Here is an 18,913-nt window from a genome sequence, read left to right as displayed (position 1 = left end):
AATATGGGTCACATTCCATCCTCCCTTCCACAGCCAAAATTATGGGCTTATCTCTAACACAACTTTACCTACTACCTTCACCCATTTATCTACATACTGTCCACCTTGACCTCATACCACCATCTCCTAATTCTGGATTACCATGGCTATTCTGTTCAAAGAAGTCATAACCATAATAGTCCAGACACACCCAGCAACTGTATAAGGAAAATTCCCCATTTCCACTCCCCCACATATATCCTGCCAACTCTCCAGATCATCTCATCTTTTGAGCATACTTCTCTCAAGAGGCACACTTTGCACACCAGGGCAGTGACTGATAAGATGCCACTCTTTTCATTTTCGGTGTAACCAAGGGAGACACATAAGACAGGCAGGAATGGATGGGTTGAGATTTGCTTTTAGCTCTTATACATATATTTTCTCCCAAACCTACTCCTCTTCCAAACTTACCTATTTTCCATTAGGACAACACAATTTTCCCAGTCACTTAGGTTCACAACCTTGGTATTATCCTTAACTTCATACTCCCTTACAATAAATATCCAATCAGTTGCCAAATCTTACCATTTCTTTCTATAGAACTCATCCAAAATCTTCTCTCTACTCATGTTGTCACCACCCTAGTTCAGACCCTCATCATCCCTCATCTGGTCTACTGCAATAGCCTCCTACTTGGTCTTTCTATCTCAAATCTCTTTCTTTTCCAACTCATCCTCTTCAGTTACCAAAAATGATTTTTCTAAAAGGGCAAGTCAACTCCCCTATTGAAATTCTAATGGTACCCACTATTAATTTTAGGATTTAATATTATTTCAATCTTTTTACTTTCTATCTTGTCTAAATATTCTAATATATGTATAATTACCACTATCACAATCCATGCATATAATTTATTTTAAAAATAACACAAACATATTGGGAGTATCTAATCAAATTTTTTTTTTAATGATGGGTTATGTAGCGTGTGTGTGTGTGTGTGTGTGTGTGTGTGTGTGTGTATAAAGGTTAAACAGCACCATTCTGTATATTTGTACTCTTCTTGACCTTTAAATGTTTCACTTTTCAGGCATTTGGAAAATGGAAAAAAAAGAATGGTGTATGTATAAAGGTAAGGACCATTAGGTAGGGGAATATGAAGGTGTGCATATGTGAATGTATGTTTCTGTGTACTTGATTAGGTTTTCAGAGAGAAAACATGGAAAGACTAAGTATGAATCTAAAAGCAAGGCAACAACTAATAGAAACAAAATTTAGCATTAAAAATAAATTAGTGAATCCTTTTTTCTCTTAGTGACCTCACCAGCTCCCAAGGGTTCAATTTCCTTATCAATGCAGGTAACTTCCAGAGAGTACCATATTACCACTTCCTTGTAAGTGCATATGAATTTGTCTCCACATGACAAAAAAAAAACAAAACAAAATCTTTGGTTCCAAATAGTATATAGGTAACACAAATCATTTGCGCTTTTATTTCTACCAACAGAGATAAAATCAATTTGACTGTGATATTTCACTGAATGAATAAAGTAACATTTTCTTCCTGTTCTAAAGCAACAGTCAAGTTACAAGGAAGAAAAGAGGGCAATAATTATCTATTGTCTCACACAGTGCCTTGAAAAGTAGGTGATAAATAACCAACCCATTCACTGAAACGAAAAAGAGGATCTTCCCTTGGGAGGAATGGATATGGCAAGAAAAGTTATCTTAGAATGATCCAATGAAGTTGACCTTCTCTAGTTTATTTCTAGGTACTCAGTTACTACCAACACCAATACAGCTGGCAACTCTATGCTTTCCCACTACATACACATTAAATAAAATAGAGAAGGAGAGGCAAGAAACAGTTGTTCTTAATAACTACTCTAGTAAGTCAAAGGATTTGGGAACTCAGTCACAGTGATATAATACTTATGGGATTAACAAGGAACTTAACAGGTAGAAAAGAGGATTTCAGAGTTTTGTTTTATTTAAGAAATGAATATTTTAAAAGTATATTTTATGCTATTCAATATATATTGTAACTCTGCCAATACTTTAGAAGATTCACATTTTCAAAAGTGTGAACGTTCTCACCAAGATACATGTCATAGGACTATCATATCAACTTCATGATTTACTGTGACGAGAAAGAATTATTCACCTGAGGTCAACCTTCTGGTGGTAATTTTCTTAGAAACTAGGCTGACCCTTGGATAATATACACAGTCCACTGTTGGACTTACACTCCAAGCCTTTTAAGTTTGATGGAACTTTTCAGATAGCGTGTTCTTCAGAGAGAGCCTCTGAGAAGCAAAGGTCATGGCAAAAGGCATTACAAAACATTTAGTGCAGCTCTTTTACTGTACATATTTAAAATGAATCAGTGGATTTTACTAGATAACTCACAATTAGCATTTTATGTGAAGATTGTAAATTATTTGTTAAATTACATAAGGCTAACTAAATATATACTATAGTTTTGAATAATTTAACCCTGGCATGTGGATTACTATAACGTATGATCTCACATTGTAATTAAATTCGAACATTTTACCTTTGATAATATTGCATATTGTATTATATCCAAAGAACTGATTCATGCTTTTACATAACTCATGTTTACTCTGGGTTTTTGCATGATTTTAGCAAAGTGGCCCAGATAAGTAACACAAAATGTCAAGGGTTGTGGAAATGACAGAATCATGTTAGTTTAGGGGATTCAAGATAAAACAACGTAAATCTGTACTAGAATCTACAAAGAAACAGAAATGACTACATATAACAAAACAGTGTTTGGATATTCCTTGGGTAAGGCCATGTAACAAATGTTTCTGCCAAATAAACAGAGAGAGTTCAAGTCACTCAAATTGTTTAGCAATTACTTGAAATTCTGGGCTTCAGCATTATTCTTCTCAAGGGAGAAACAAAAGAGTATAGATTGGTACATATTAGAAGCTATTATCAAAACAGCTTATGAGAGAAAAAAGGCTAATAGTTAAGTATTGCTAATACATATAAGTTGATATATTTTTCACACTCAGATTCTCATATTCCATCATGTCTCATAATCAGTAAAAAGAATGGCTTTAATCATCACTTCAATGTATTCTGTAACATACTACTTTAAACGTAAGTGTAACATCTGAAAATATTCACCGAGATAGTGATTTGAAATGTCCAATCTTGGCAGGCAAATTGTAAGCTTTTTATATATCTCCATATCAACTAATGAATAAGTGTTTGTTCTGTAAGCTGTTTCATTTTCCAGATTCTCAAGGCAGAATATTGTAGTGATTTAAAAAATAAAATTTTAAAAAATGTTTAATAAAACTTTTGTTTTCAATTATATGGCTTAAGGCAAAAAAGAACAAACAATCAAACCTTTCATTTTGAGAATAGAAAAATTAAAACCCAATATAAAGGTGGCAGATGACAAAATATATGTAGGTTTTACAGGCAACTGAAGTTTAAGCAACTATTATATGCCTTGCTTCATGTTATATACTATAGAAGTTAGAAGTTAATATACATGATTGCTAATCTTAAAAAATTTAAAAGGTAAGAGAGATACCCATGGAAAAAGGGGAATGTTCAACTTCATTCCTATGTTACATAGATTTTATATATATATATATGTATATAATTTATTTCTAAATAATGCTACAATAAAAATAAAACCAGAGTAAAATGGTCAGTAAAACATATTTAAATTGCAAAGTTGCAAGATTTATGTTGGTTTCTTGAAAAAGCTGCTTATACATAACGAGGTGCTTCATCTCAACTTTCACAAAGTTAAAACTGCATCTTTTGTTGTGGTGGTTGTATTGTTGAGTTATGTTTGATTCTTTGTGACCCCATTTGGGATTTACTGAAGTGGTTTGCCATTTCCTTCCCCAGCTCACGATGAGGAACTGAGGCAGACAGGATTAAGTAACTTGCCCAGAGTCACACAACTATTAAGTGCCTAAGACTAGATTTGAACTCACAAAGAGGAGTCTTCCTGACTTCAGGTCCAGTACTCTACCTACTGCATCACCCAACTGCCCCCAAGACTACATCTAGAGGTGTTGAACTTTTGACCTATAGTTGATCAAGCCCATAAAACTCTGAAGTGAGCCAAATGAGATTACAATGTAATTGGGAAATATTTAATAAATACAATATAATACAACATAGATAATGCTAATTTGTGGTTTTCTAAGTCAACATGCAGCCAGTAGAGATATAATGCTATTTTAACTTAACTCCACTGCTCTACAGTATTGAATCTTGTGAAAATTGGTAGGAGTTATAGACTAGTCTCTACAATGATATTTTCTAAGAATAATTTCACCAACCAAGCGTTATTCTATATTGCTGTTGTTGTGGATTTTAAACAAGCAAATAAAATAGAAATTTTCTATTTTAATTCAACTGAAAAAAGAACTACCTGAATCCCACAGCAGTGTTCAAAAGGGAAGAACATATTTGATAGGCTGTTCTCAAGTAACAATAATAAAGCCATAGAACAGAAGTAGCAGTACTTGGTTCCACACCATTTTAACTCATTTAACAAGTATGTAGCAAACTATAATTATCTGTGTTTGTGCTATATGCCCAAACTAGACAACAGGCTTCCTGAGGACTGGTATTTTACTTTCTATCTTCCCCAGTCCTCAGCACAAAGCTCAACAGAAAGAAGGCATTTGTAAAATGTTCTAGAACTCAATCTCATCCTCTGTCAAATGTGCAATTAAAGAGACTAAAGCTTGGAAAAGGTTAAGTAACATGCCCAAGGACATACAGCATGTAAGCAGCACATGTGAGACTTGAACCCATATCTGCAGGCTCTGAGTTCAATGTTCGTTCAACTACAAACCATTAAGAATTGAATTTTGACTGTTCTGTAGTTTCTGCCTATTCTGGAATGGAAACCTCAATGCTATCCTCTGTTTCATCAAATAAACAGTAGAAGGGGTGTTAAGCTTTTCTTCTTCAAACAGAAGGAATTGTGTTCACTTACACATCCTTAGGCAATCTAGAAAGTATATTTTATACACACACACACACACACACACACACACACACACATACTTTCTCTCTCTCTTACAAACTTCTCTTTTTTGAATAGCTATTTCTATTAGGCCAGTACCCTTAACAGAATAAAGATCTTGAGCCTTCTATATACCCCTGCAAATTCAGTAAGATAACCATTTCAAGTGAAAAATTTTAGTATATGAACTACAAAAATTAATAAAGTGGCAAAGATAAGTGTGAATTACAATTCTTAACTGATTCCAACAAAAATATTTTGCTGATTTCTAACAGGTGGGTTCAGGAGGTAGCAATAGCCTTTACATAACTGGACTGTCCTATAATGCTGCTTTGGTTTTTGAAAGGCAATTTTTCCCCAGAAAATGCTATTGCTAATGGTTAATTTAATCTTCCAGAATTAACTGAGAAGTTCCATCCATACCACACTGTTTTACCTTATCAGCCTGGCGCATGTAGCAGTAGAGAATTCCTCTCATACATTTTATAGCTGAATGCTCCAGCTCATGGGTCCTTCCCTTGTCATCATCAATGCGCCTGGTTGAGAGAGATAATTCACGAAACAAATTGGAAATGCGTTTGCAAAGAAAACCGTGGATTAGATAATTAAATATTTAACTATTCAGTTAATCCTGTGTTACAGTGATGTCCACTAATTCTGTCATAGTTAACAACCACCATTTTTTCTTTTTCTTTATTAAAAATATTACTGATTTTTTACTTTTATAAAAAAAATCTATATTTTCCAATATATCTCTCTCCATTCCCCTTTCCGGGGAGCCATTTCTTTTTTAAAGAGAGAGCAAGAAGTACAGCAAAACAAATATCAAAAGAAAGTCTAATATACACACAGTATTATAAACATATAATTCATCATCTCTGCAAAGAAGGTGAGTTCTCATTTCTTTGTTACTGACCTCCTTGTGTTATATAAATATCATCAGTTATTTAAATGAAACTTCTTACTCAAACATCAAGTTTTTAAGACAATACAAGATAAAACCATGTTGTCTGTTTTACCTTGTACCACCATAAAGTCACTGTTGGGATTAAAAGGGCTAAATTTCTGCATGAAAATCAGGAGACAATGGAGGAAGCAGCATTTAGAGGTGATAATGGGCTCAGTTAAATATTCTCCTTAAATCTACTTCTTCATAAAAGAGGTCTGAAATATGTTACAAACATATTAAGTAAATGTTTTCTAAGTTATATAAAAATAACTACCTTTGCCCCCATATTTAGTGAGCATTAAATAATACTCATGATGATGCAAATATACTTGTAAAAAAAAACTCTAAGTATAAAGAAAATACTGCAAAAAATTCCATAATAGAATTCAGTTTACATTTTTCTCTACTTCTAGAAATTTGTTTCTTTAGTTTGTTCACTGTGTGTACTACAAATTAAAATATATAAGGGGATATCCAACTAAATTCTATTTGAGATTTAATTCTGTATATGTAAAATGGAAGCTCCTTATTTGTTGTCAATGGGGTACACAGAGTAAGGTCGAAAGACTTTATCTAGAGCCAAAATAATCTGTAACAATTATCCTACATCCCATGACTGACTGACATACTTTCTTCTTTAGGTACAATCTCTGTACAGAAGTAGTGCTGGGTAGGAAGAATATTGCTGGGCTTAAAATATTAATAAATATTTTATGGGGAGAGGGAGAAATCAATTTTTGTTGTTCAGTTGTTTTTTCAGTTTTGTCTGACTCTGTGATCCCTTTGGGGTTTTCTTAGCAAAGATACCGGAGTGGTTTGCTTCTTTATTCTCCAGCTCATTTTACAGATGAGGAACTGAGCTAAACAGGATTAAAATGATTTGCCTGGAATCACCCAACTAGTAAATATCTGAGGCCAAATTTGAACTAAGAAAGACAAGTGTTTCTGATTCTCAGCCCAGAGTTATATCCACTGCACCACCTAGCTGCCCAGAGAAATCAACAGGTATGCCAAAAAGAAATGCAATAGTTGTGACAAATCACTACGTGCACACTCTCAGGTAAATGAAAAGTAAATTTAACACTTCCACAGGTCACTCAAAATGCTGCAATATTCATTCTGAATAATACAAATTCTACTTTAAAGTTAACATTCTTAACTTCCCAATCAATGGATACCTACTTTGTTTCTAGTTGCTTTGTTACCACAAGGTGTTGCTAGAAATATTGTGGTGAAGATGGGATATTTCTTTTGGTCTTTGATCCCCAAGGGCTATATGCCTGGAAAGGGGACCTCTACTTCAAAAGTTAAGGACATTTTAATCAAGTTCACCGCATAATTCTGAAATGCTTACCAGATGGGATGGACCAATTCACAGTCTTACCAAGAGTGTCTTAGTTTTATCCATGTTGGTCTTTTCAGGTTTTCGCTGAGTGTTTCTCACCCTACCAGTGCTGACATATTCTGAAGAATTTTATTCCAATGAGACTCCATCTAACCTTTCTCTGAACCTCTTGAAATCTGCTTTGCCAAAATCTAGGGTGCAGGTCAGACTATGTGAGTAGTTATGCTTATGTACGTTCGTCCTTCGTGGCCAAAGAGGACCATGCTATCAGAGAAATGATGACATGACTTGCACTTGACTTTGTTTTGAGTGAGGGAGGGCTGTGCAGGTCACCAGTCTCACTTCTCCTCCAGAGCCATCTGAATCCAGTGATCAGATATTCATTAGGATGACTGGAGATGATCAAGGATGAGGCAATTGGGTTTAAGTGACTTGCCCAAGGTCACACAGCTAGCAAGTGTCAAGTGTCTGAGGTGAGATTTGAACTCAGGGCCTCCTGACTCCTGCACTGTTGCTCTATCCACTGCACCACCTAGCTGCCTGAGTAATTATGCTATTCCTTACCACAAACTCCAGGACAGAATTGTTAGTATCTCAGAAAGTTTCTATTTTTTCCATTTCAATAAGAAGTACTACTGTAGCTTCCTCCTTCTTATTAGTGAGAATGAGATATGAAATGGAAATTCTTCTTTTTGGTTCTTCCATCTTTAGAAGAATAAAAAATCCATCAAAAAGTGGAAAGAATTTATGAATAAAACAATGCACAACTATTGATAAAATGGATTAATATTTTTCTAAAAATTAAATTGGGTAGGAGTTTATTATGTAGAAGTAATACTGTTGGGCAGGATTTATTTATTACATCAGAGAATGGGTACAAATAGCAGATAGAAGAAACCATCTTGACTTCCATCTTGGAAGTCATTCTCACATTTGGCTGTCTCTCCTGCACCAAACAAGTAGATGCAAAAAAACAAAGGCAAATCCATGTCACAGAATGTATATGCTGCTGAGAAATTTCAGAAGTGATCAAATTCTTCCCTGGACTATTTTTATGGCTAAGTAAAAGTCAAGGAGTGAGCATAGTGAACTGGTGGTTAAAATAAGCTGCCTGTCAAGAGAAGCACAGAGCACTAAATTGTCCTGGGGTGTAAGTTGTGATCAAAACCCTCACTTATTCACAAGACTTGGCCTGGTGCAAATCTCTCCATGGACCCACCCTTCCCCTAACTCCTCAGTGATTCAGACTAACTCCTGAGGTATCCAATGAAAATTAAACAAAAAGTGACTTTATTAAATCAATCTCAAATGTCTATAGCAGTTCTTTTTGAACTGACAAAAAACTAGAAAGTGAGGGACTGCCCATCAGTTGGGGAACAGCTCAACAAGGTAAGGTACATGAATGTGAAAGAATATTATTGTGCTATAAAAAATTACAAATGGGATGATTTCTGAGAAACCTGGGAAAACATATATGAAATGATGGAGAGTGGAGTCAGAAGAACCAGGAGAACAATGCATACAATAACAACAATACTGTAAAGATATACAACTTTGAAAGATTTAGAAACTCTGATCAATGCAATAACCAACCAAAGTTCCAGAAGACTAATGATGAAACATGCTACCCACCTCCTCACAAAGATGTGAGGGACTCAGACTGCAGAATGAGATTTATTTATTTTATCTGGACATGGCCAATGTGGAAATCTGTTTTACGTGATTTTACGTATTTGTAACAAAGGCTTTTTCTTTTTTCAGTGAAAGGTAGAGAAGGTAGATTTTCATTGAGTACAAAAAATAAAATTTAATTAAAAATAATTATGTTGAGACATTAACAGCTATACACTGCAAAAATTTAATTCCCTGGTTAAGTTCTTATCTATGCAGTTGTCACAATTAACATATTTAACAAAATCTATGTAATGAACCATAAACCAGTGATACAGAGACCTGGGTTCTAACTTGGCTAACTCTGGCTTGGTTCTAACTCTGACTCTAACTTGGCTAATTATATATCCTTCATAAGGGTTCTCTGGGGAATCAAAGGAGGCTGGAGTCAAGCTGGTGGAGTAGAAGCAGAGGCTAGCTAGAACTCTCCCCCCAAGCCCAGCCAACAACCTGTAAAAAATGACTCTAAACAAATTCTGGAGCTGTAGAACCCACAAAATGACAGAGTGAAGCAAATCTCAAGCCCAAGACAGCCTGGAAGGTTGACAGGAAGTGTCTATGCTGCGCTGGGAGCAGAGCACAGTCCAGCATGGGCCTCAGGGGAACTGAACCTCTGGCACATGTGGTGGTTTCCAGCTTTCACAACCCCAAACTGCTGAGGATACATTGGAAGGTGAGTGGAAAAATCCTGTTGGACCTGAATGAGAGAGTCCGGGGTCCAGCCCCAACCCCAGGACAGCAAAGGGGATGGAGGAGTCTGCAGCAGCCACAGAAGAGGCAGTTGCAGCAACTGTTTCTGGAGCTCTAGGACTACAGATTGTGGGGAGAATCAAGTGACTGACAGTAAACCCCTCCAACCTCACTGGAAGCAGAGAACTACCTTGACAAAGAGCTCAAAAGCCAAGTAAATGTCTGGGGAAATGAGCAATAAATGGAAAAACAATCAAATTATAGAATCTTACTTTGGTGACAAGACCAAAATATTCAAACAGAATAAGAAAACAACGTCAAAGCTCCTACATCCAAAGCCTCCAAGAAAAATATGAATTGGTCTCAGATGATGGAAGAACTCAAAAAGGATTTTGAAAATCAAGTAAGAGAAGTAGAGCAAAAATTGGGAAGAGAAATGACAGTGATGCAAGAAAATCATGAAAAATGAGTCAACTGTTTGCTAAAGGGGGCCAAAAAAATGTTGAAGAAAATAACACTTTAAAAATAGACTAACCCAAATGCAAACGAGACCCAAAAAGCAAATGAAAAGAAGAATGCCTTAAAAAGCAGAGTTGTCCAGATGGAAAGGGAGGTCCAAAAGCTCACTGAAGAAAATAATCCCTTAAAGATTAGAATGGAGCAGATACAAGCTAATAACTTTATGAAAAATCAAGAAATTATAAAACAAAACCAAAGGAATGAAAAATAGAAGACAATGTGAAATATCTCATTGGAAAAACAACTGACCTGGAAAACAGATTCAGGACAGACAATTTAAAAATTATTGGGCTACCCAAAAGCCATGATCAAAAAAACAGCCTACATATCATCTTTCAAGAAATTATCAAGGAAAATTGCCCTGATATTCTAGAACCTGAGGAGAACCCACCAATCACCTCCTGAAAGAGATCCCCCAAAGGAAAACTCCTAGGAATAGTGAAGCCAAATTCCAGAGCTCTCAGGTCAAGGAGAAAATATTGCAAGGAGCCAGAAAGAAACAATTTGAGTATTGTAGAAACACAATCAGGACAACACAAGATCTAGCAGCTTCTACACTAAGGGATCAGAGGGCTTGGAATATGATATACTAGGGGGACGGAGCCAAGATGGAGGAGTAGAAAGACACAGATAGGGAGGCTCTCCCCACATAGCCCATAAAATACCTGTAGAGAGGGACTCTCAACAAATTCTGGAGCAGCAGAAGTGGAGAACAACAGAGTGGAGGAGATGTCCAGCCCAGGGTGACCTGAAAGGCCCAGGGGAAATGTCTGTTGCACGGGATGTGGAGCGGAGTCCAGCCCAGCCTTGGCCACGGTGCATGGCTCAGGGCTCCCGAACAACCCTTGGGGGTGGAATCTCCAGTCGCAGCAGCAGCAGCAGCAGCAGTGGGGCTCGCAGATCCCTCAACCCACAGGCACTAAAGGTCAGTGACGGGGTTTTTCAGCTGGCTGGGAAGGGAGAAGGGCCTTCCCATATCTCCAGCCTCAGACTGCCACATAAAGTGTTGTTATAAACATTGTGGGCTATCTGAGACCTTTCTTTTTATAACTGACCTACTTGTCGTTTATGCTTTTCAGTACAAGAGAGAATTTTTAACTAAAAAAGAAATAGAAGAGACCATAAAAAACAGCTGATGCTACTGACACAACATTAAAAGTTTTTGAATGAAGGACATCAACTAAGGGAGAATTAGACAACTGAAGAGCAGGAAAAGATTTGCTTTAAAAAGCAGGAGCATATTTGCTTATAAATATTATTGATAAAACACTTTTTTGTTAAATGGGATCAATAATTCATTAGGTGAAGGAACAGTAAAGAATTTAATCAGAAATGCTGAAAATGTAAAAAGAGAAATATCTTAATAAAAATATTTTTTCAAGTCTGATATCTAAATTAGCTCAGGTATATATATAATAATAACTATTTCCCAAGAGCTAAATGATCAAAGACAAGCATTGCTTTCAAAAGAAGAACTGCAAACCTATTATTAATAACTACATGAAAACATGGTCCCAATCACTAATAGTAAAAGATGTTTCAATTAAAATAGCTATAAAATTTTACTTTATACTATTCAAATTGGCAAAAAAGGGCAAAGGTAAGAACAGTCAAAGTTAGAAAGGCTGCAGAAGACAGGTACATTGGTATATTGCTTATGGCATGGTGATGTGATCCAACTATTAACTCTATCAGTTTGGAATTACCTAAGAAAAACAAATAAACTTTTTGTATCTGTTTGACCCAGAGAGGATACCATGAGCATATCTACTCCTTCAAAGATGTCAATTACAGAAACAAACGTATCATCAAGACCATAATATTCAAAGTAGCACTCACTGTGGTTGCAAAAAGAACACACTTGAATGCCTTGGGAGAGGGGGGCATAATGTAGCAGAAAGAGCACAGGATCTGGAGTTAAGGAACTTGGATTCCAATTGCCAAACCACTTTTCAGTAGCTAAGTGACTTTGGAATATATCCCTTCCCTTCTCTTAGGCTAAATTTCCTCACATATAAAATAAGAGGGCTTAACAGGACCAACAAGATGGAAGATTAGACACTCTTTGACCTTCCTGACCTCTCAAATCTCTCCAAAACAGAAATTACGTACCAGAGATAAGCAGTTTCAGCTCTCTCATTAGTCTAGGACACTAAGAACCCAAACAAGATAAATACTAATGCCTAACTCATGCTCATTCACCACTCTCCTACTGCTTATCACACTTGCACCTGGTAGAAGGGCTGCACAAGATGACCCATAAGCTTGCAACCTGATTCAGTTCCACATTCCAAGCCTTTCTTCCTTCCAGTGCCTCCAAGTGATCCAAGTGATAGAAATTTTCTCAGGCTTTAATAGCCTGCTCAAGCAGAGAGAGCTCAACTCTATATATTCTGATCTCTACTTCTTCTTCCAGTGACAAGGATCTAAAAGGCAGAAATTTGTTGAGGTTGTAACAACAATATGGCAGTACTCTGTGCCACTGAGTCACAGAAGTGAGGAATAGAGAGAACATAGCAGGGAATACACGTGTTGGAGTTGGGGGTTGCTCTGTGGCACTCCACTAAGCCTGAAGGAAAGAGCCCAGCATCAAGGTGTGACCAGTTCTGTCTCCAAAATATCATGTTATGTAGAGATCTATGCTGGTGAATTGTGAATTACCAAGTGTGGAAGGAAATTAGGATGATTTGACTTCCAGTCCTCAGGAACACTGCCATCAGAAGGGAGAGAGATAGAAAGTAATAACTAATGCAAACAGCTTCCTAACAGGACTGATTAGCAGATAATATTTAGCTTGACTGCAGGTTACAAGTCAAAGACATCCACTTACCTATATGCAAGGGCTAATGCCCAGGCGCTAGCAGCACAGTAAAGACTGTCTTGAACCTTGGCTTTATGGACATCAGCACAAGTTTTTGTTGGAAAGAGACCAGTAGTTGGACTTTGATACTGCAGCACTGTTGATTTGACTGAAATTGGAAACATGATCCATAATGAATAAAGAATCTATCCATTTTCTTTAGACAAAATGCTTATACCCTATTATTAGAATCCTATCCTGTTCTGCTAAGTTTTTTTTTAATTCTTAATTACATAGAAAGTAATACTGAAATGATTTTTTTCCCCATCACAAAACTTGTGTTGATGAAAAGGTAGATGAAAAAAAATCATTTCAGTTAAAGTCACTTCAATTTAAATAGGATTCCTTTCTCTTCTTTTTGAAGTCCTGTTCCTTGGCAGGGTGGGAAGAAATGAGTTAAATATATTTTAGCAGTATCAAAAACTAGACAGATGAATTTGGAAGTTAACATGACTTCATGGTCTCCTTCACTGATGTTCTTTTGTCAGTAACCTTGCTGACAATTCCAAGAGTTGAGTAGTTGAAAATTACCCATTAGAAGTCAATTCAATGGACCCCTCCAACTAAGGAAACAAATCAGTTTCAATGAGAAAAGCCTGAACTAGATAAATTGCAAAGAGCAGCCTAAGTTTGCTACTGCCACTGTGAATGGCAATGAGTAAATTGGACTGTCACTTTCTCTACAGGGATGGCAAAAGCAATGAACCTACAAAATGATAAAATGTCAATAGATCAAACAAGAACCCAGAACTCCAGGTGCTTTGTCAAATAAAGAAGCATTTTGTCCCTGTCCTTCACACTAGGAGATCAATTTCATATAATACATCATATAGTTCTGTTTCAACACTTTAGAACCACTCTCACATGATCTAACAGCAGCATGCAAACAGGCTATTTCTTTAAAATTCCATTTAAACAAATATCAGGCTGAAGTTAATTTCTGATTCTATTTTTGTTTAGAAATCATAAAAATTGGAATGCAAATATACATAATGGCATTTCATAAAAGCTATTTCATTTCTGTTTTTCAGTGTCTAAATGGATGAATGCTATATTCTTCCAAAATACATTAAATTAAACTATCCTAGTTTTTTGTTATCAAAACTGATGGAACACTTTCCTAGTGCTTAGGATATTCTCTTCTTAAACAAAATTTAAGTCATGAAAAAGTGAGCTCCTTTTTCTTCGAATGAATTTATTTCAGTGCTGAGAGGTAAATACTGTAAGCTGCTAATTTGTAGCAAATTAATTAATTTTTTTCAATGAAGCAGAACTTTGTCCCAAAAAGATCTTTATAATTTTACACAGGCACACACTTCAATACAACTGAAATAAATCTATTAAATGCCTTTTGTGTTCAAAACATTGTGATAGATGCTCAGAATAAAAGACAAAACTCAAACAATTTGTATTGTAAATAAAGTGACAATCTATTAGAGAAAAACGTACACAAATGATTAAACAGAAGGTAATTTGAAGAAAAAGAGAAAACAAAAAACTGAGGGATCAGGGAAAGATTTATCAAAAAAATGGCACTCACTAGTGCTAATGTACACACAAATGCAAAATTGAGGTCAAAATCAACCCAGTTCCTGCTCCCACAAGAACCCCTTATTTATAGCAACAGTCACACTTCGAAGTCTATCTACAAAGTGGTATAAGGGCTATAAACTACATTGGTAGAGGTGATTCCCACCCTGATAAAACCACAAAATCTTGAATTGTGGGAATATTAAATCAAATACCTTCAAACTGGTTGTCATATTTGCTTTCTCAGAAGAACAAAAGAAAATAGTTATGGAAAGATGTTAACAATTTAGATGTTAACAATTTTCCAATCATTAAAGTAACAGATGTGATAGAGATGGGTTTTTTTCATCCACTTATGAATGGATATGTACCTTCTTAGTGCATGAAAAAACCAACAAATCAGATGCCAGCAACAATACTTTCATAGAAAAAGATAGAATAGGTATATAAAAGACTAACTACAAAAAAAGGGATATTCAAAACACAATCCTCACTCTTTGCTTACCAATTCTGTAATAATGATCCAACTTATCCCACAGACTTTCATTGTCAGGTCTTGGAAGGTTAATACTTTTAAGGGGTTCATAAACCGAGTCTAAAAAGAAAAAAATTCCATCAAATTCCATATTTTTACTCAAAAAATATACAAAAACACCTGTACACAACTTAATACTTTCTAACCATTTCATTATTATGCAAATCATTTCATTATAGCATAGTCTGGCCCTTTGCAAGAGAGGGGTCACTAGCAAGATTTATGTTCAAACCACTATGAGACCTCTATATTTAATTGCCTGCTCATTTATGTCAGACTGTAAAAACCCCCAAATCTACAATATTCATTTGCTAGTCATAAAGGTATCAGTTAAATACTTTCCAAGGTTTGTTTAAGAAAAGCATCTGTAGATGCTAGTAAAAAAACTTTAAATAATGTCTATTTAATACTATTATGAGAAATAAAAGCCTCCCAGTCCTTCAAAAGAAATGTAAGCTATGAACAACCATACATCAAAAGAATGGACCAAATTATTAAAATAAAAGAATTAAATTAACTCTACAGTCCCACCTCACACCCATCAGACTGGGAAAAAATGACAAAAAGGGAAAATGACAACTGGTAGCAAGGCTACAGGAAATCTAATGATATGTTGGTGGAGGTGTCAATTTGTTGAGCCAGTCTGTAGAGCAATTTGAAATTATATCAACTTAATTGCTAAACTGTACATACCCTTAAGACCTAGAAATACCACTACTAGACGAATACCCCTCAAAAATCAAAAATAAAGGAAAAGGATAATAGCACTTTTTGTTACAGTCCAGCAACTGAATAATGGATAACCTAATTATAATATTTAATTAAAATGAAATACATGTATACATGTATATGTCTATATATGACATTTTAAAAGGGACTGATTCAGAGAAACTTAGAAGACATACAACTGAGGAAAAATGAAGTAGTCAGAACCAGGACAACAAATTATACTACAATATTGCAAAGGAAAATAAATTTGAAACATTTAAGCATTTGGAACAATGCAATGACCATTTATGACTCAAGGAATATGAATATGAGCAGAAAGGTGAAGTACAGAATAAGATACCTTTTTCAGACATAGTCAATCTACAGATTTATTTTACTTGTCTATACTTGATACAAGGGAGGAATGTAAAGGAAAGGTGGGGGTAGAAGGAGGAGACATGCAGGGGGAAAAGAAGGTAGTGATACTCATGGCAAAATAGAGAATAAAAAATTCAGTGAAACATTTTTTAAAAAAAAATTTTAAGTGAGCAGAAGGAAATTCAGAAACGGACACAGATAAGAAGGTCAATAACAACACTCTGTTAAATATATTACGTAGTTTTAAAAAACCTATATACAACAGTTATTGTTTTATATACAATCCTCTTATTCTGTTCTAGGTATACAGAAATATTCACAATTGTTTCTACTTGTCGAGTCCATAATAATAAAATTTTTAAGTATAGCTTATGAGAATAATAAAAATGTGGCAAACACTATAAAAGGAAAGAAAATTAATGTCTCTCTCCACTAATCCCTCCAAAAAACTAGAAAGGAAAAAAATTCTAATCAGCTGTTTCAAGTATATATACTTGAATGATAGTCAGCCAGTCACTTAATCTTTTTCTATCCAAATCATCTTACTTTTGCTAGGTATTAAAAAGTCATCAGATTCTGTTATTTGGGTTATAATATGGACCATTTTTATTTCTCTGACCAGAAAACTACCAAAAGTTGCTATGATAGCACTAGTGTACCCAGAGTACAGAATACAGAGTAATGATGATAATTTGCCACAAAGCCTCTGCTAAATATTACATGCTTGACCTCTCTACTCTCTTAGCTGCAGAAAGACAGGAAAACAACTCAACACTAAGGTATAGAGGCTAAATATTATGCCTCTTCTTGCTAAAAGCACTTGAACATCACAAAGATCATGGGGTCAAAATTAATGTACTTTACATTCAAGTAACAAATGTTGTGCAATCAAAAATAAAGCATAAATAAAACTTGACAGAGGATGGTTGCCATGCATGTTTTTAGATTCACTAAGGCTCTGATATAAAAGAAAATCAAAGCATTTTACTCCTAAAATTACTATGATAGCTATGGTATCTTAAAGTTAAGATTTTAGAAGTGTCAAAGAAAGACTCATACATTCAAAGAAGCAATCTCTTTACCTTCTGTTGTGTGAACAACCTTTGGAAAAGAATAATGCCTTGCTCTGGGGTAATGGAATGTCTGTATATAGTCAGGGTTTATAATGGAGGAAAGCTGGAATGACATCCTGGTGAATAATGGGCAGTCTATCTTCATAACTAGTATATATATGGCCCAGCCTGTCATTTCAATACAATATGACACCTGGGAGCTAATAGGAACAGAAGAAAAAAGACCCCAATACTAGTCTCACTATGCCAAATAATCCCTTAGCAGAAAAATATAAATGAAATAGCCAGGTACAGCTGAGGTATAAAAGGACTACTGGTAGGAGCTAATATTTGGGGCCAGCATCCCCCTTTTGAGTTACCCTTAAGGAACCAAAAAAAGAGATTTTCAGTTAAACTGGCAAGGTAAAATGCAGAAGTGCCCTCACTTCTCCCATATAAACCTATGTAAATAGCTGAAAAGTATCCCCAAAAGATTAATGATAAACTGAAGACATGGAAGTAAATTCCTCTATCCAGTACAAAACTGTATATAAAGATGGCCAGAAGCCAGTAGAGGTAGGTGAGAGGGAACAACAGGGAAGCCAACATAAGATACCTTGAACAAACTCAAAGCCAAAAAGGCTATGAAGATAAAAGTAATAAGCCAATTCAGGATTGGGTACCTCAAGCCAGATCTACAAACCAGACTGTCAGAAGAGAATAAGGCAGCTCCCACCCATCACTGCTCAAGGAGACAAAACCTGGCTACGCACTCCTCATACCATTAGGAGCCCCAGTAAGAAACAGGGTCAACTCAACACATGGATAGTAGTACCTGAGCTCTGCAGGCAGCCCAAGGCAAACATAATCTTGAGTACCCCACTAAGGCCTAATGGAGCTACATCAAGAGAATAAGCCAACTTGCAGTACAAGAAGAAGACAGTCTAGCTGAGGCCAAGAACATTGGTGGGCCACTAAGAGATCAGAAGCCAAGGATTAAGGCAAGGTTGGGACTAAAGCTAATCACCCTATTCATAGCAGCAGAGGCAAAAGCATGGAGATTACAGTGAAGACAGGACCAAACAAAGTCTATCCATCCCATCCAAGGAGACTGGACTGAGCACAAAATCACAAATCAAGATTTGAGGCTGAAAATATGAGATGAAGAAAATATCACACTAAATTCAGCCTGCGGAGTGATCCCAGAAGCAAGTACCCACAACAACTACAATTACAGCCTTAGGTGGAAAAATGGCTTGGCCAAAAATGAATATATGACTGGAGAGGAAAAATGGAGGAAGAGGTTTTTATTATTTTTAATTAAAAATAAAATGAGAACTCAGGAGGAAAAACTGAAAGGAAAATAGTGTAGAACAGAAGGTAGAAAATGTTACCAAAGTAAAGAACTCTTTGAAAAATGAGATGGAGAAAATGGAACTTATTAATTCCATTAGAAAAGACACAAATCAAAAATTTGTTTTAAAATTTAAAAATCAGATAGTTACTATAAAAAGAAAGTGACCTGAAAAAAAGGTCAAGAGAGATAATTTAAGAATCAAAAAAATCCTTGAAAATTGTGATCCAACAAAAAGTCTACACCACTATGTTTCAAGAAATAATTTTTAAAAACACCCTATCTGGATCTAGTAGAACCAGAGAGCA

General features: G+C 35.6%; 1 protein-coding gene across 4 annotated transcripts in view; it reads right to left on the bottom strand.

Annotated features, from left to right (window-relative positions):
* Positions 1–18,913, bottom strand: part of PHKB (phosphorylase kinase regulatory subunit beta) — a 248,296-nt gene that overhangs the window by 190,105 nt on the left and 39,278 nt on the right. For all 4 annotated transcript variants that reach the window (XM_072632135.1, XM_072632137.1, XM_072632134.1 and 1 more), the window contains 3 exons: positions 15,084–15,173; positions 13,019–13,157; positions 5,451–5,550 (listed from right to left, as the gene is read on the bottom strand). In XM_072632135.1, the coding sequence (XP_072488236.1) occupies positions 5,451–5,550; positions 13,019–13,157; positions 15,084–15,173 (329 nt within the window). The remainder of the gene's footprint in view (positions 1–5,450; positions 5,551–13,018; positions 13,158–15,083; positions 15,174–18,913) is intronic.

This window comes from Notamacropus eugenii, chromosome 1 (genome assembly GCF_028372415.1).
Source record: "Notamacropus eugenii isolate mMacEug1 chromosome 1, mMacEug1.pri_v2, whole genome shotgun sequence".
Classification (NCBI taxonomy): domain Eukaryota; kingdom Metazoa; phylum Chordata; class Mammalia; order Diprotodontia; family Macropodidae; genus Notamacropus; species Notamacropus eugenii.
This window is presented reverse-complemented; position numbering and strand designations above follow the sequence as displayed.